We start from the raw sequence: 20,019 nt of genomic DNA, 5'->3' as shown, positions 1-20,019 counted from the left end.
ATTGCATACCATAATGTTTGCAGCATCTTACATGGGACCCTATATGGCCATGTATGACTGGCTATACATTTCATTATATCATATTGTCTGCTTACCTATAAATACCAACACGTGGTACCGGAATTCGCACGTGGTACCGGAATTAGAGCCAGTATAGGAGCAGATACACAGTAAAAGGTCCCAGGGTAAAGTGAGAAATGGTAGGTTCTGCAGAGAAGAGGGAAGTTTGGGATCAGAGTACATATAAACCACCCAAACGCGTAGTTGGCATTTCTAAGTTAATCCTATATTATCCTGCATATCTATTTATATTGTAAGTGTCTACAGATATGACTGACAACTGACCTAATATGACGAACTATTGCTAATAGTTTGCCAATCTGATTTAATGTAGCACATGGTAAGTATAATCTTATGTAATATCGTTAGTGGGAAATGATGAAAACAGGCGGTTTGATTTTCATGCTCGTTTAGCCGATTTATAACATGTTTGGTTCAAAGTTAAAAACCTAAAAAAGACTATTTTATTTTCGAAGATCTGGCCATTTAGGAGATGGACTCTAAGCTGACCTTGCCGATAGTATCAAGTCATGGTTATTAGTTTTTACCTCCAATGTTGGTATTCTGAGAACATCCGCTTTTTGGCGTTTAGCAGCAAAATTTACCGCCTACATAAAAAGAGAGAGAGGGGCAGAAACGAGAATAACGTCATGGTGGGGACGGATCTGCCACATTACTAAATCACCTCTTCGTATGCAACAAAAATGTTTACCTGTTTTGATGACAGTTTATGTGAACCGGCTGCATGTGGTTCCCGGCGTCTTTATTTCTATGGGGGAAGCATGTACACGGCTACTGTTATTTTGACTACAGGATAGAAATAAATACTGGCAGGCTACCGCATTACCAATTGTTTTACAGAAAACGCTTTAGCGGAGGCCGGCAAAGGCAAGACTCGTGTTATTTTAACTAAAAGGTGAAGATAGCTATTAGCAGGCTGCCGCATAAACAGTGGATTCAAAACCGCTATAGCGGAGGGCGGCTTACCGTGAATCTGCACCCTTTCACTCGATTAACTAGTGTGGCCCGGCTTTAGAGGTTGATTGACGTAGCCTGGCTGCACGCGGTTCCCAGCGTCTCTGATACTACAAATGGAACACGCACAGTTTTAATAGTTTGCTAACTGGTATTAAATGACTTCTAGCTAATAGCTATTAGCGCATTAGCCTGCAGACTTACCGTGAATTAAAGAGCTGAACGCGGACCGGTAGAAGATGGATCCCGGCGGTTTCTATTATTTCGGCAAGAATCTAAGCTGTGCTAAGCTAAGCTAAGCTAATCTAGCATTGGCTATATATAACGGCTGCGTTTATTGGTTAGATTAAGGTCATGTGCTTCTTAAAGGGAAAGGCTAACATTATTCGCACAAGTTCGTTTTCAGCCACAATCGAGAGGCCACTACCAATCCCATCAATATCCGAAAGAGCCACAACAATATCTGGAAACTCGGAACAAACAATATCAAAGGTAGTAGATACAATACCTATCTTTAACCTCTCAAAGCACGTTCTGTCAGAGTCTGCTGTTTCTATTTTAACTAAAGGCCTATCATTCGTACCTCACTCAAATACTAACCTGTTTGAACTCCATCAAGATATACACTCCTTCTTCAGAAAGATAAGGTTACAGAAGTTCTTTATGAATAGAGAAAATATACAGATGGAGGGTGATACTAATAACATCGTATCCTTACCTTCAACCTTTACTCCAACCTTAGACCAATTAGGCCCAGAGATGGCTATCTTTGAAAAAGTAGTCACCACCAAATTAACAACAGCCCTTCGATATGTTCCCAAACCGAAATATAACATCTCAAAAGATGAACACACTGCTCTACAAAACTTAAAAAACAATAAATCACTCGTGATAAAGAGTAGTGACAAAGGAGGAGGCATCGTTTTAATTGACTCAGTTGCATATGAAGAAAATATTCTTTCCATGCTTAATGATCCAACATTTTATAAAAAAATCACCAAGAATCCAACAGAGAGTTATTAAACTAATCCATGAAATAACAACTCAGGCTTTTAATAAGGATATTATCACAAAGAAGGAATATGAATATCTAAATAAGTCTCAGAATAAAATAGCCTGCATTTATGGCACACCAAAGATGCAAAAAAATGAACAAAACCCCCCCTATCGCCCAATTGTATCCACGATAGGCACCCCAACTGAAGCCTTATCGAAATACCTTGATAACATTTTAAGACCATATATTCAATTTACTCCCTCATATATTAAGGATACGGGGGCAATCATTGCTAAAGTAGAACATTTACCTTTCAATGAGAATAAAGATCTTTTAGTAACATTGGATGTTGAAGCTCTCTATAGCAATATCCCTCAGAATCAAGCTATGGAGGCCACTAGTTGGTTTATCGACTTACACCAGATACCATGCAATAAGCCATTTATTCTACAATGTTTATCAGTGGTACTTAAAGAGAATGTGTTTCAATTTGGTGAACATATGTACCAACAGACGAAAGGCGTCAGTATGGGGGCAGCAATGGCTCCATCGATAGCCAATATATATATGGCGAAATTTGAATCTCAGAATATATACAATGAGATGGCACCGTTCTACGAGTCTGTTTCCCATTGGTACCGATTTATAGATGATATTTTTTTCATTTGGACCAATGGGGAACAGACTCTTCTAGAGTTCCTGGAATGGTTGAACCTGGCAGATGGAAATCTCCATTTTACTGCACATGTTAATTCAACTAAAGTGGAGTTCCTTGATATACACATTAAAAATGTGTCAAACCAACTGGAAGTTGACCTACATGTGAAGCCAACGGCAAGAAACACGTTGCTTCACTTCAGTAGCTACCACCCAAGGAACCAAAAGGACGGTATACCCTTCTCCCAATTCCTTAGGGTGCGTAGAAACTGTACTAACATTAGGGACTATGATGTCCAGTCTGAACAGATGAAAAAGAAATTTATTGCACGTGGCTACCCTCACAGACTAGTACGTGAGGCATACAAGCGAGCACGTTACTTTGATCGAGATGTGTTATTTAATTCCAACAGACAACAAAAAGAACAAAAGTTAGTGTGTATTACTAAACACTCCCCATTAAATGCCACAGTCAAACAAATTATAAATTCGAATTGGCATCTGTTAAATGTAGAACCAACTCAACCCAAATTGCCAAAGCCCCTGTTTGCGCACCGTCGAAACAAAAACTTGAAAGATCTAGTGGTAAGATCACGTTTCGAGGGCTCAGGCATGAAGACCCCATACATCCAGAAATCCTTTGAAGGCGGAAACGCTGTCAAGGGAACTTCGCGATGTGGTTCATGCCAGTCATGTGAGGGTATCATCTCTGGTGAGATCTTCACATTCAATCAGATTAGAATTCAAGCCCAGGAATTATGGACATGCAATACCAGCAATGTGGTTTATCTTTTACTATGTCCGTGCAATTTAGGCTATGTCGGTGAGACGTCAAGAACCATGAAACTTCGTCTCACTGAACATAGATCTGCCATAAAAACACGCAAAATGGCAGCTCCTTTGGCTCTACATTTCGCTGAGTTTCACCATGCACCTTCGCAGATCCGATGGAGGATTTTAGAAAAGATCCATACACCCAATAGCAATGGTGGAGATAAAATTAGAAAGAAGAGAGAGGTGTACTGGATTTTTTCTTTGAACACTTTCTCCCATGGGTTAAACAATGATTTACCATGGATTAATGCAATAGTATAAAAATCAAATGGGATATATTTGTTCTTCTGCAAATGGTTTCATATGGAAACTATTAAACATTCTATCCCCTATGCATGCAAATATAGGTTTCATGAATAATTTCCCTGTAAAGGGTCTCACAATACTGTTGAGTAAGATCTTAAAAATAAAGTGCGAATAATGTTAGCCTTTCCCTTTAAGAAGCACATGACCTTAATCTAACCAATAAACGCAGCCGTTATATATAGCCAATGCATATGCACAGCTTAGATTCTTGCCGAAATACTAGAAACCGCCGGGATCCATCTTCTACCGGTCCGCGTTCAGCTCTTTAATTCACGGTAAGTCTGCAGGCTAATGCGCTAATAGCTATTAGCTAGAAGTCATTTAATACCAGTTAGCAAACTATTAAAACTGTGCGTGTTCCATTTGTAGTATCAGAGACGCTGGGAACCGCGTGCAGCCAGGCTACGTCAATCAACCTCTAAAGCCGGGCCACACTAGTTAATCGAGTGAAAGGGTGCAGATTCACGGTAAGCCGCCCTCCGCTATAGCGGTTTTGAATCCACTGTTTATGCGGCAGCCTGCTAATAGCTATCTTCACCTTTTAGTTAAAATAACACGAGTCTTGCCTTTGCCGGCCTCCGCTAAAGCGTTTTCTGTAAAACAATTGGTAATGCGGTAGCCTGCCAGTATTGATTTCTATCCTGTAGTCAAAATAACAGTAGCCGTGTACATGCTTCCCCCATAGAAATAAAGACGCCGGGAACCACATGCAGCCGGTTCACATAAACTGTCATCAAAACAGGTAAACATTTTTGTTGCATACGAAGAGGTGATTTAGTAATGTGGCAGATCCGTCCCCACCATGACGTTATTCTCGTTTCTGCCCCTCTCTCTCTTTTTATGTAGGCGGTAAATTTTGCTGCTAAACGCCAAAAAGCGGATGTTCTCAGAATACCAACATTGGAGGTAAAAACTAATAACCATGACTTGATACTATCGGCAAGGTCAGCTTAGAGTCCATCTCCTAAATGGCCAGATCTTCGAAAATAAAATAGTCTTTTTTAGGTTTTTAACTTTGAACCAAACATGTTATAAATCGGCTAAACGAGCATGAAAATCAAACCGCCTGTTTTCATCATTTCCCACTAACGATATTACATAAGATTATACTTACCATGTGCTACATTAAATCAGATTGGCAAACTATTAGCAATAGTTCGTCATATTAGGTCAGTTGTCAGTCATATCTGTAGACACTTACAATATAAATAGATATGCAGGATAATATAGGATTAACTTAGAAATGCCAACTACGCGTTTGGGTGGTTTATATGTACTCTGATCCCAAACTTCCCTCTTCTCTGCAGAACCTACCATTTCTCACTTTACCCTGGGACCTTTTACTGTGTATCTGCTCCTATACTGGCTCTAATTCCGGTACCACGTGCGAATTCCGGTACCACGTGTTGGTATTTATAGGTAAGCAGACAATATGATATAATGAAATGTATAGCCAGTCATACATGGCCATATAGGGTCCCATGTAAGATGCTGCAAACATTATGGTATGCAATATTAATAGGGGTACTCCAGGACCACTAAAGCCTTAAGGATAACTTAAATACGTAGACTCTTACATGTCTTCTGCTACCTTTATCTTTATCTATCATTCTTTTGGAATCACACATATGGTCTTTAATTTTCTACCATAGATGTGGATGTATAGTAAATTTTTGTAGCAGTGATGTAAATAGGTACCTATAGATATGTATATAGATCTGTATATATGTATATAAATGATGCTTCTCGTGTATGAATGCCTAGCGGTATTATCAGATTTATGAGATTTAGAACACTAGCTCTGTTTATGAGATGTCAAAATTTATACTATAAACGTTTTTTGCACTGTAAATACAGACTTGTAAAATGTCTTTTATATATATTTTTTACAGAAATATGATGGTACAGTCCTGAGGAAGACACAGTTGTGTCGAAACGTGTGGACAGGAAACCATCTTTTTATTGTAATATATATGTACCTGATGTATGTTTAGACCCATGCATATGCTATAATGCTGGAATATTTTATCATGTATCGATACAAATGTACTTAAAACTTTTTTATCATTTAATCATGTTTTATAACAGAAATTAAAATACACCAAATGTGCAAAAACGTTTTTTGATTATTTTTTCCTAACTATGTTTGGGCTAATGCCACTGTTCATGTGCTAGTGTTCTACTGAGGATTTGCCTGGGTATTTTACTCACATAAAGAGCCTGGTCCAGCTACAGCCACTGTTTTACTCTTTCCTATTTTTCCAATCATCATTGGAAGGAGGAGGCAGAGATTGGCTAATGTGTTTGTTCATTGTAGGTTGGATTTGATTGTGTCTTTGTTCAGTGCATTTCCTTTATGTGCTCTTTGTGACAAGACTTTTATTTTATTTATAGTTATCAGATCATAGTTTATTTTTCACTGCTACATCTTTTGATTACACTTTTATCCACCTTTAATTTTACTCATCTAAATTTTGTTTATCTACTGAAGACCAGTGTCTGTTATAGTTCCATATTTATGTGTAGAATGATAAAAAAGCCGACAATTAGATTATTACCTTTTGGGTATTATCTCTTTCTACACCAAATAAAAGGCTGTTCAATTCCTCTTACAAAAAGAGATTCCTTCTTTTGCGGTGGGCTTCATTAGCACTAGAAGATTAGTATTGCATGATCTAACCTATGTAATTCCCTCCCACAAGATCTTAAAGACATACAAGTCCTGATCACATTTTGCAAAAGGATCTTCAATCAAATTTTTTTCTAATGGCCTTCAAAGTTGTGACCTCTTAACCATATGGGTGGTACTTTGAGGCTTTATGAGAAGTGTGAGTCATGCAAATGCTCAAAAACACATAGTTTTCTACTGAGAAGAAAAATAACTTCTTTGTTTGAACCTCGACTCTGTGAAAGGATAGTTTCAATTGGGAATGGTGACTGTATCTCTTGTGTGGCGGATCGACTATTCCAAACCCAAACCCAAAGACGAAGACAAGCCCACTTGATATTTGCATAAGGGGTTTAGGACACACTGGGATGGTTGCTGCTCCCACACCCATAGTTTTGTTTTTTATACTTTTTATTGAAGTTTTAAAAGAAGCATTTACGTCATCGTTGCAAATGCATGTAATATGGTAATATAAGGATACTGTTGTGCAATAGGGTGCTTGAACATCCAGCAGCGCTGGTCAGTGTCAGTCCCATATATGACCATCTCTTACACATGTGCATCATGTCTGTCATACAGTAACAACTTATAACATTCAGTAAACAACAACACCCCCCACCAAGCATACCATGAGTTAGCCCACTACGAGTGTAATTCCCCCAGGAGACCTTATCAGTATCTTACTCCCACCTTCTCCCACTGAGTTGCCTAGCTACATGTTCCATGTGATGTGGGTGCAGTCATTTTCATTACTACTTCTCACTTGTCACTCCCCATCCAGCCCTTGGGAGCCCTAACCAATTACCCGGTCCCCGTCCCCTGCCAATTTTCTGAGCATATTCGCCCAGTCCCTGGGGTCCTCTTCCACCCTGTCATCCATGCGGACCTACTTGAGGCGGATCTCTTCCGCTAGCACCCATTCCTGCATGTCTCTCTGCCATCTTTCCACTGTGGCACCGGCACAGTTATGAAGATAAATTCTGAGGAAGAATTTTTTTCCATTGCATTTTGTTGCCCCGCCGCTTCTCCAAATGCAAAAATATCAATACAGACATATAAATATATTATTGTTGAAAAATAAGGTTAAAGTAAAATTGTGGTTAACTTTGATTATAACATCTCTGCTAGTGGCCAACCCCTGCTGCGCAAGGCCTGTGAAGAGAAGAAAACGATATTTGTGTTGCACGTACGGAATGTGTGCAGCTTTCCAGGAACAGTCTAAAAGTCGTGCTTCTGGTTTGACACTGATATGTTCTTAAAAAAAACTAATTTCTAATGGATACTCTGACCAACAGATTAATCTTCATGAATCATTGCTAGGCATTGGCTGGATCTAGAAGTTTTTCCAGCAATTTTGGTTCGCATGTGCTGGGTACCCAGTTGATAATGTGGATAAACATAACATCATTGCTCAAAATCGCAAAGCGAGAGCAAAGGTGCTGATGCTTTAGTAGTCTTGTTTGTGCTTACCTAAAGGTGACATGAGGCTGGTGATTTTTTTTCTCATCCATTTTTGATTTTTTTGCATTTGCCTTGCACATATTTTTTCTAGCCGTGCCCCCTCTTACCTGAACAGGATTTAAACACTTCTGGCACTACTGCTGGCAAATGTCTGTGGCATGCCTACATGCATACCGCTTGTGATGCTTGGGTACCAAGTAAGCGGCAGGGACATACATGCCCGGCACCATCATGCATCCAAAAGCCTTTGTAGGTATTCAACCATTTTCCTAGTAACACACACGCCCGATTGATGGATAACCCCATTATTGGACAACAACGTTTTTGTGAGAAAGTCTTTAACTTGCTGTGATTGTTTCAGCAAAGTAACGCTGAGGCCTGCCCTTTGGGTTTGGTCTATCCAGCAAGCATAATCCATAAATAATAATTATTACTGGAAATTCTGAAGCTACAGCCAAACGTTAGACTGCCTACACCAGCAGTCGCAGCCAAACCTGAAACTATTTTTTATCTCTACCAGGACAGTGGAGGAAGGTGGTCAGCACCAACAACTCTGAAAATTGTTCACTGAAAATACACTTGCCAGTAATGTGTGATGGACTTCATTCTCAGATATAGTAAGGTGGCTTCGAACTAGTTGGCCCTAGGGATCATTTTGATCTTCCTTTTGAGTTCTTTTTTCTTATTGTTATTATGCTCTAGCAGATTCTTCAGGCGCCTTAGAAACAAAACTTTGTTTTTTCTAGGCCATCAGAATGCTTACTTTTACTTTTGACTTCTGGCCTTTCACAAGATCTTAAATTAGTTCATGATGGGTGTCACACATTTCTAATGTGCCTACCACCACTTTGACTCATCGTCTGTGACAACTGGACACTGGAACTGTCAGGACCAGCTTTATAGTGTGCACAGAGTTCTTCACACAAGGCAGTTTATCCCAAATGTACAACTTTGTGCTTCTTTCTAGAATCTCCAATGTGTCTACCTTGACTGTGGTACAGTGGTATTTTTTGTACAGAATACTATGGCAGACTTTTGGCTATACCACAGATAAGATACGTCTTACTTCTGCACTGATCCACCTACACTGGTTGAATCTCAAGAACATGCTTTTTCACCTGCACTGTCCCTGGTTCATCATTGTGACAGATGCCTTACTCTTATGATTGTAGGGTGGACTTTGGATACAGCTTATTTCCATATACATTTTCTGGCATTAATGCCCCGTACCTACCTCTGCAAAGTTTTCTGCCTGTCAGGAGGGGGACCGAAGTTCAGGTCTTGCAACAAGTATCATTGTCCTGTCCTACATCAGCAAAAGGAAAAAATGGATAATGAAATCCACACAAAAAAGCACAACAACAGTGGTATTGAGCCACAGGCAAACAGTTTGCTTTGTCAGCAGAACACTTCATGAACTACAAGTGATAAATAAAGCCCAATTCTTCTGAAAATCTTTACAAGCTGTACAGTCTCATAATTGGATATTTTGGCCATGAAACTGCCTGAATACGAAATGTGACTTAAACTAGGGTGGGTGGGGAATTCAAAATTGACTAGATATTCCATCTGTGCTATCATTTCACTCTTTTATCATTAATGTATAAGTAGTTAACAATTTTAAATGCATCCATTCTGGGTGATCATCATTGTGCCACATAGCGTGAGGAGGCTGGAGCTTCTAGACCTTCTAGAACTCGTATAGGAATGTTCAGCAATCCAGATCAGCGGAACACCCAAATGAAGAGTCCCAAATCTGCATGTGAAGAAATTGAGTGAAGAATTCTAGATGCCTACGCCCTACCTGCTGATCTGCTTGATATGGTCCTGGTGGCAATACGATATCCTGCAAATGTTGTGTTCTGCAGCAGATACAGAATCTGTGCCAGATACTGACCTGTTGTAAGCCAGCACTGTTACGATCACTCAGTTTGACATGAGCATGGCTCTTTATTTTTCGTGCCGGTTATCAGAATTCAACTATTAACCACTTTGATGTGGTCTCCATAGGAGTACATGCATTCATGGCCATTGACACACCAGACAATAAACTATTTTCCTTAATGTAATTGATAAGAGTAGGGAGGCTGCAGGCGGAGTCTTTCTCACAGCAACCTTTTTTTCAGGAGAAGGGAAAACTGCAGGAGACTCCTTCCTTCCTATTTAAGGTGGTGTTGATTTCATTTCCCCCAGACGATAGCCCCTCTAGTTTTCTTTTTGCATCCCCATCTGTCAAAGACAGAGGATTGTCTTTCTCTACTGAATTGGCTCAGGCGAGTGCTAAATCTGAATTTAAAAATAACTCTGGATTTTCAGCCTGATTACCAACTCCTCATTTGATTTGCTGTACCAGGGTCTAGTAGACAAGTATTCAAGATCTGAACTTGCAAGTGCAGTGTTCTTGGAGGCATGATCAAAAGTGTTTTTGCTCAAGTATTTGGGAAACAAAGAATCGATTTTTAGAAAGATTTGTTATTTCAGGTGGTGTTCAACTTAAATACAAAGCCATCAATGTGAATTCACAGAGTAAGGTCCATACCAGATTTTCGGGTAATTCACATAAGTTAAGTATGCCTACAAAAAATGGAAATCTAAGAAATGTATTTCAAGACTTCCCTGGAAATCTGACAGTCTTCCTGATCCTGCATTTGTACCCATGTTGAAGATGAATTAGCACTGAAGGCTACTGGGAACTGGTTGATATAAAATGAGACTTTGCATGCGACCTAAAGTTTGCCGTAAAAGATGGTGAAGTTACCTTTCTTTTCTTCTTCTCTTGTTTATACAGGTTGAAAGCCATGCTTCCACTCTGAGTCCAAAAGAGCAGGTTGAATATAAGCAGATAGCAGAGTTAATGTGGAATCATCTGAAGTCAGTGAAATTCAACGGTTGCTACTTTAATCGAAAAGAAGAGGAGAATCGTAGGATCTGTACATCAGAGGGCTGGTTCTCATGTCAAGTAAGTTGCTGTGTCTTTCACTCTGCATGATGAAAACCAAAAGAAATGTGGTTTTCCATACCTGTTCAACCCACTCAAAGGTCTGCTCATCATACAAAGATATTATTCACACCTGCTCAACCCCAAACCAGATCACACAGTGAAGACATTCGTTACTTCTTTATACACAGATTATTATTCCTGCCTCCTCAGCAAAGAAGGACATCACGTATGTCTCCTTAGCAGGGCGATACGTAGTTAACAGGGAACAATGTTTCTCGGGATACACCATTTGCTTTTTGGTGCTTTCCATTCACAAATCATTATGTTTAGTTGTGATAGCCGTATTTGTTCAACTAAAATGCACCAGACAGCAACTTCCAGACTACAATCCTTGGTAATGCACAGAAACAACCTAGGTTCCCTTTCAATACAAACATGCACCACTCCAGCATACCTAACAAATGTATATCATTCTTGACTGCTTTGCAGAGAGAAAAAAACACCCTGTGAAAGTCTGAAGATGCATATTTGCTTAAGTGCTCAAAAATAACAATGAGTGGTGCAAATGCCATGGGAGCCCAAGATAACCAGGTTGTCTGAGTCGGAGGCATGCTTATCCCCACTCCCCAATTAGTCTTCTCATTTTCCATTTATTAATCTAATACCCCCAGCCTATAAACAATCCCAATATCCCATCTGTGATCGGTCTAGGTTTTTCATTTCTTTTCAAACTATTTGATCTCAAAAAATGATTTTCTTTTCAGACTATTTGAGCCCAGAAAATGATTTTCTTTTCAGACTATTTGAGCCCAGAAAATGATTGGCTTCGATTGTAACATGAATAAAGAGTGAGAAGTCAGCCTATCCCAGCCCATTCAACATATCCCAAGTATTCTGTAGCTTTCACTCATTATAATGACTGAGGGGTGTCGCTGTTTTTCACCTTACTCCACACTAGCCTCTGGGTCTTTTTGATTTTATTTTTTGAAAGAAACAGTCATTGGAAATAAATCCAGTGTGCGTTTTAAAGCTCAAGGCTGGGTCCATCGTCCAATTTTATTCCTCCTCTTTTCTCAGCATTAATCTTCTAATTTAACACACTACGCTAGCATCTAAATGCATTGCCTTCTTCGAAATCCATGGATGAGTTTCAGCCCGATTTTTTTCGTCCATAATTATTGAAATGTGTGTTGGACTGGTGTTGTTAGTCGCACTGTCATGGATGTCATTTACGGGTGGTCAGGAGTCGCAGCTGTGACCCCTTGGCTAGCCCTTTGTGACTCGTGGTATTAACTTTGTGACCCTGCCTCAGAGGTTTCAAAATCTGTGCCAAAGACATATGGGCAGCTTGCCCTTATGCCGATTTTTTTTTATTACAGTAATGGTGAATAAACATGCAAGACTCCCATCACTCCTTTGCACAGGAAGGGACATATTTCACTCCCCCCTGCCCCAAACAGTCTTCAGAAGAAGAAGCCAAGGAAGAGGAGTTTATTTTCCTTAACTCATCTGCACAGGAAGTGACATCACTGGCTTCCCGCTCATGGCACCCGGCACTCCTCCTCCCTCTCAGGACATACTTGATGGTGGCTGCAGGGTGGACGTGCAGTGCTCCAAAGGCAAGCCTGTCTACGCACATCCAAGCCTGCACTACGCCCAATGCCTGGAACCCTAGGTCTCTTCCTCCCCAGCACTTGTACACAGACCACCAGGACCCTGCACCAATTTTGCCATATTTTGTGTCCCCCCCATCCTTCCCCCATCATCAACACCTGCACTTTCATCCTCCTTGGAGACATTAACTTTCACCTAGACTACTGCACTGACCTTAATTCTTCGGTCATCATTGGAAACCATGGTTTCAGCCAGCACGTTACGGAACCCACACACACCGCCGGGCACTTATTGGCCACAATTTGCTTCTCAATTAGCAGCACTACAGTCAACAAGAAGCAACTATGATCTGGACAGATCACGCCCTCGTCAGTTTCGACATACCCACCATGCATCAAGACCTACATACCACCACTGGAAGCACCAACCACAGCTGGAAAAGCATCTCAGAAGAGGAGTGGGCTTCCACCCTCTCTGTGCACTAGCCCAAGAACATCAGCAACTTGCTGAAATACATCAAGAACCTCAACAGTTGGATCACAGCATGCTCCAACATCATGACTTCCCTCAAGTGTAATCCAAGGGCGAGGGCCTGATCACAGGCCATCTGCTATACATAGAAACACAGGCTGGCGAAATGACACTGCAAGTCACTGGAATGCAAACTGAGAACATTTAAAGAAATCAGTTAAAGACATCCTCAAATTCATACCTAAGAAACTACCACCAGTATTTAAAGACTGCATAGTACTCCGCTCTTGCAGATTGCATCAACACCAGGGCTAACAGCAGCAAGAAAATCTTTGCTATCATCAAAGAATTCACCACACCTCTTGCTGCCTCTCCCTCATGAGACCTTTGCAATTAGCTCTTGGAATTCTTCTGTAACAAAATTACCTCTATATACATCCATTTCAAACCTTAACCGGACTCCGTCTCAATTCAACTTCCCATCACCGCCAAAGAATGAACCCTGACCTCATGGCCCACATTCACCACTGTCGAAATCACTGCTACCATGAAGACCATCCACTTGGGGGCCCCCCATCTTAACCACCAGACCTTCAGCAAAGGACTCCTATCGATCAGTGAAGCACTAACACCCATCCTGAGTGCCTCCATCACCACAACACATACCTGTACTCCTGGAAACATGCGACTGCCATGCCTCTGCTCAAGGAGCCTTCCGCGGACCCAGCCATGCTTTCAAACTATAAACCCATCTTCCTCCTATCCTATCCAGCAAAGGTCTTGGAGAAACCAATCAACTAATGCCTCACCGATCACCTCAGCAACTTTCAGCCCCTCAGCGGCACATAGTCTCGATTCAAGCCCAACCACAGTACAGAAACAGCACTCATCGCCGACAAAGACGACACATAGTCCTTGACATGGGAGACACAGCAGCCCTCATTCTCCTGGACCCCTGTGCAACATTTGGATTGGTCTTGCATCCCATTCTGATCAAGTGCCTGCATGAGATTGTAATTAAAGAACGTGCTCTCTACTGGGTTTGCTCCTTCTTAACAAATAGAACACAAGCTTTCAGCCTCGTACCTTACTCCTTAAGCTCCTAACTTTGATGATACCAATAGGCAATGCCGTTTCTGCACAAAAGGAGAGGAATCTCTGACCCACATTCTCTGCCTTTGCAAAAAGCTGCTTCCGTGAAGAAAGTTTTGGTTGCCACCAATATGGCATCAGGACCTGCCAAGGCGCTGTGCAATCATTTTTGAGAGGTCACTCAGTGCAGCTAACAGCCCACTTTATTTTTAATTTATGAAATCTGCCCTAGCACTTTCTGTCACTATGGAGGGCTTCGAATCAGAATCTTTGAAAATTAATATGCTGCTAAAAGTATTGCACTTTTCCAGACTAAAATCATGGTACCTCATATGGGCTTTAAGATCTGACTTTGCATATCAGACACAGCTAGCACTTCAGATACTGGGGGTATAGGTGAACTGAGTATTTCATGGTCGTTATGATCATGAGGTCAGACAATATTATCTCCAATGCAGGCATTTAGACATCCACTATGTCTAATGGCTGTTAACTGTTTTAACCTAATATGCTGCTAATACCTTGCACTTTACTAGGGCCTTAGTTTCGGACCACCCACTAGAGGCAAATAAGAGCACTTTTGACCCTTGGAAGTCAGACCATATTATCTCCAAGACAAGCACTCCACAGTAATATGCTGTTAAAAAAATCGACTTTAAACATATTGCACTTTACCTGGGCATTCGCATTGGAATAATCAAATGTAGCAAATAGAGCAATCTTGCCCATGGGAGGTGAGATAATATTATCTTCCTATAGGCCTTTTAAATCCAATATGCTGTTAAAACACTGCACTTTAAACATTTGCATTGTATTTAAACCTTGGCATTGAAATTCACAGCAGAGGCAACACTAGCTTTTTAGGTACTGGATGCAGAGAGTTTTGAACTGCCTTCTGAAGTATGGCTTTTTAGTACTCACCTCTTAGCATTCAAACTTATGTTGCACCTGCTGAAGGACCTGGAGCTCTATTATAAGGATTTTAATTAATTGTTCAGTAAAGTCTGTCTATCTATTTATCTCTATGATCTAACTATCTTACGCCCCTATACTCATCTACAGAGCTCCTTAAGGTTCATCATTAGCCTCACCCTCTTCAACTCATACATGATACCTCGGGCCAACATAATCCACGCACAGGACATCAACATCCTCTCCTATGCCGCTGACCTGCAAATCATACTCTCCCTATCAAGAAGCAAGTTTACTATTTGCATGATCGACACTGGATGAAAGCCAACTGCCTCAAGTTCAACAGCAACAAAACAGAAGTAGTGATCTTCTGCAAGAACACCTCACCATGGAACTCCAGCTTGTGGCTTACCACACCCAGCACCCAGGCTAGGAACCTCAGAATAATCATAAACAGCAACTGCATCTTGTTTCTGTACTCTGAAGATGCTGAGGGAGATCTTCTAAAGCACCCAAGCAGCACTAGAAAAACTGCCATAGTCACCTGCAAGTTGGACTACGGGAACCCCATCTACGCTGGGATCATTAAGCAACTCACCAGGTGCTTTCACACCTCTAACTCCCCATAATCTATGATTTAAGGGACACCCTTGGCTCAAGAACCTCAGTTCTGAACAACCTGCATCAAAGAGAACAGAAGAAGCGACCCGTGTCTACAACAGGACCTGCACAAAGCAAAAGAGGGCTGCCCTGCACCTATGACAACGCTCTTGGAACTGTCTGCCCGAGACTCGTCCTAGGCTATCTCTCGGTTTCCCTAGACAGAGGGACCCCTGTGGAATCCTGAAGCACACTGTGTGGAAGCCTGAAACACCCCCTGTGGAAGCCTGAAGCAACCCCTGTGGAAGCCTGAAGTACCCTCAGCCTCCCCTGGATTAGTGGCACTAGTCCCCCGCAACCTGCAGGTAAAGCAGTGTTCTGGATCCAAAGAATTGTTGGCCATCTTGCTCTCCAAAGGGATCGCCCGAATCCAGATGGTTTAGTGCATTGTAGGAACTGTAGTCATTCCTTTCACAAAGTTACAGGCAGCTACTACATTCCCCGGGACCACCGGATGTCGAAGTTACTTGCTATCCCACTTATCGCTGCCAAGGATTGTTGTTCTCAAGTCTGGCAACCGACCCCTGCATTCGATGCTGCACCTAGAGGAAACGCCATCTGATGTTCATCCAACATCAGCAGCTGTGCCGTTGTTGTGTTTTTGCATTCTCCCCCCCCCACCCCCCCAGCACCGTTTCAGCTGCAAAAGCAGCTCTCCTACGGCTCCCTTTCAGCACCAGGAACAGCCAGGACAACTCTGGATCAGGGCTACATGGACCAATTAAAATGAACCTGACTATTTTGTCTTTGTCATGGGACCCGCATTGCCTTTACCCTGCAAGAGTCCAATGCAACTCTGGCTGCAAGTGACCGATTGTCACTAGTAGTTTTTACCATGACCGCAATATTACTTTTTCCCTGTATTATATTGCTTCAAAAATCTATAACTCCAGTTGTATGCATGCCATTCCATTCATTTTGGTGTCCAAACTAAGATAGCAAATACACTCCATTTTTATAAATCGATGTTGGCTTTTTCTTGAGTCATGTCAATTAGCAGCCGTGTTGATAATCTGAAATGCATGTTCCTCCAGTAAAGCCTGACTGCTTTTTACCACCCTACCAGGACTGAGCTAAGGATGTATTAGTGTGATTCCAAGGACCATCTCTGGAGTGTCATAATAGTATTACATGGAGATGTCTAAAAACCACACCACATGATACTTCACTTTCTTGCATGTATGTGTGAATGAGAAGGAGATAAGAATGTATGTGAGGGAGTGTTATAGATTGTGAGTGAGAGGTGGGTAGAATGAGTTTGAATAAGAGCGAGTAAAAGTGAGTGAGTGAAAAACATATTAGTGAGTGGGGGTAAAAGTGAATGTGATTGACTATGAGAGAGAGTGAGTATTCATGGATGATTGAGAATAGGTGAGAAAGGGTGGGAGTACAAATGAGTGTAAGTGAGTGAGAAAGTATGGGTGAATAAGAATGAGTGAAAGTGAATGAGAGTGAGTGAATACAGTAATGTAGGAAATTAGGTTACTGGTTAAGGGGTGGTGAAACCCTAATTAAGCAGCAATCACAATAATGGTCAGGGTGAAGTCACAGGAAAACACCAAAGTAACATTTGCTAAACTCTCAGGTAGCTTGGCACAAAAGCAAACAGGCTTAACTTAGAGGCAATGTGTAAAGTATTTATGCAGCACTTCAAAAACGAATACAGTAAAAACACACCATAAGAAAAATGAATCACCAATTTAGAAAATGAGAGTTAAATGTAAAAATTATTTCAGACCAAAACGGCAAAAGTCCAATTAGTGAAACCAGAAATATGCCATTTTAAAGATTTAATGTAAGTATGGTGCCTAAAAGCACAAAATTGACGTGCGGTTATCTCGTCATGCGAGATCAGTAAAAAAGTCAGAAGTTGAGGCCAACCATGAAGGAGCACAGCTAGGGTACTTGGACCAGGTAGGTCCTGCTGAAAAAGTTACCTTCTAAACTCCAGAGTGAAGAGTTCCATTCTCGATGGAGGAGGAGACAAGGAGAACGTTGTGGATGTTCACTGATGTAATGCGCAGAGCAGGCTGCAGGTCATGGATGGTCGTTGCTGTAGCACAAAGATCCTGTCGGGCATCACAAACCGTCTTTGCTGGTGATTTGCATCAGTGATCACTGTCGGCTTTCGATGCTCTAACACGAAGTGCAGAACTCGTGTTGATTATATTCAGGTTAACCAGAGCTTTGCGTTGGTTGTCGCTGCGGGTGGCAAAATCTTGCAGCTAACAAACCCGTTCATGGTCACAAGGAGCTCAAAATTCCTGAAAGGGGAGCTCAACTGATGCCACACCAAGGATCCATGACCTGAGGGCATCTCTTGGGGAGTCAGGAACTCACTCAAGCAGAGGGCAGCACAGAGCAGACAGGTCCAGTTGCAAGTCTGCTGGGCAGATACGGGGAGGCCTCTGGAGCTATGTATGTCCCTGTAGCTTAGAAAAAGAGGCCAGTCCGCTGACACTCTGAGTCACTACAGCCTGGGATGAAGGGTGCAGGTCTAGTCTTGCTTCTCAGCAAGCAGGGCAGCCGAGTTGCAAGGTGGCAGAGTAGCAGTCCTTCTTGCAGCAGAGCCACAGAGCAGTCCTTCGGTAGTACCCACAGGTCCACAGGGGCACTAAACAGTTGGGTCTGAGGGTCGGCCTTCATTAAAGTAAAAGAAGGTTCTGGAGGTTTTCACCCCTAGAGGTGTTTGGAATTTCCTGCCACCCTACCCAGGACCCAGCTTTTCTAGGGTCTCAAAAGACTATTGTCAAACTCTTTGTGAGTGTGATCCGGCAGAGCCTCTGTGATGTGGAATTGTGATAGGTGACAGTTCCTACCCTCACCAAGTCAGCCATGGCCCATCCTGCCAACACCTATTCCCTCTTTGCCTCACTGTCTTGGAGGAATACACAAAAACCAACTGCCATTTACACCTAGTCATGTGACCTAGGAAACAGGCTGAAGACACCAAATGCTAGGGACAAGGAAATGCCAGCTTCTTATAATAGGGACATAAAATCCAACTTCACCATTAAAGAGGGGGTCTCCCATGTGAAAGTTATCACATATTAAATGTAATAAGGTAACCCAATATTATCCTATGGGAGAGTCAGGCCTTGCTGTAGTGAAAAATACATTTAAGTTTTTCACTACCAGGACATGTAAAAGTTAAAAGTATATGTCCTATGGGCTATTCAAGGCCTACCCTTGGGATTACATATATGTATTAAAAAGGAACGTTTAGGCCTGGCAACATTTTTATTTTGTCAAGTCAAAATGTGCCATTTGTGTGTAGGTTGAAAGTGTAATAAAATCGCTGGTGCCCCTCAAAGCAGCCGGACCTGATGGGATACCGGGCGACTTATTACGCGTCAACAAACAGGAATGGGGGAAGCTGATCTCATCCTTGTTAAACGCTATTAACAATGGTGCACCTGTCCCAGAATCCTGGAAAGGGGCGGAAGTCGTCCCGATATTTAAGAGGGGGTGCCGAGACGACCCAGCCAACTACAGGCCCATAAGTTTAATTGACACAACCCAAAAGGTAGCTGGTAAAGTAATTCTGGGAAGGGTCCTCCAGTGGATAGATGAGAATAACATCTTATCGGACCTCCAGGCCGGATTTCGCACGGGTACAGGGACCATAAAACAGGCCTTCAGACTGGTTCTCCTCTACTGGAAGGTGGTGGTGCTGGGCAAGGGCAGCCTTTACCTGGCCTTTATAGATCTGAAGACTGCCTTTGACCTAGTACCACGGGAGGGGTTGTGGAGAGTTCTGTCTGAGATGGGGCTGCCCCCGTATATCCTGTCCCTCTTAGTCAGGCTTCACGCTGATAATTTTGCACAGGTGCGGTGGGGCAAGCGTGGCGAAAAAACTGATAGGATTCCAGTTGAAAGGGGTGTCCGTCAGGGTTGTGTGCTTGCCCCCACTCTTTTTTCACTTTATGTGAATAGAGTGGTGGAGCACCTGCTCAAACACCCTGTAGATGCACCCTCCCTGGAGGGCAAGCGCATCCCCACTCTGCTCTTTGTGGATGATACCCTGCTCATTTCCAAGACTCCTGTGGGCTTGCAGAGTCTCCTAAACAGCTACCAGGAGTTCTGCTCACAACGGGGCTTGATAATCAACTCCAATAAAACAAAGTTCCTGGTTATGAACCCGCCCAAAAAAATGGGCCGCCCCCCGGTGCTGAATTCCGTGCCCCTGGAGAGGGTGTCTGAATTTGACTATTTAGGCATCCGTCTCTCGGATTCAATGCACTGGAATTCGCACATTCAAAAGATGCTATTGAGCCACAAAAGGGTGGGCGGTGCACTACTTAAGGAGCAACGTTTTTCCACATTCAAGCCTATTGCCCCAGTTTTGGAGATCTATAAAGCTAGAGGGGT

General features: G+C 42.1%; 1 protein-coding gene across 1 annotated transcript in view; it reads left to right on the top strand.

Annotated features, from left to right (window-relative positions):
* The window catches only part of DFFB (DNA fragmentation factor subunit beta), a 120,373-nt gene that overhangs the window by 57,379 nt on the left and 42,975 nt on the right, over positions 1-20,019 (top strand). The window contains exon 5 of the mRNA XM_078642631.1: positions 10,747-10,917. Within this exon, the coding sequence (XP_078498757.1) occupies positions 10,747-10,917 (171 nt within the window). The remainder of the gene's footprint in view (positions 1-10,746; positions 10,918-20,019) is intronic.

The sequence above is a fragment of the Lissotriton helveticus genome, chromosome 5_1, assembly GCF_964261635.1.
Source record: "Lissotriton helveticus chromosome 5_1, aLisHel1.1, whole genome shotgun sequence".
NCBI classification, from domain to species: domain Eukaryota; kingdom Metazoa; phylum Chordata; class Amphibia; order Caudata; family Salamandridae; genus Lissotriton; species Lissotriton helveticus.
This window is presented reverse-complemented; position numbering and strand designations above follow the sequence as displayed.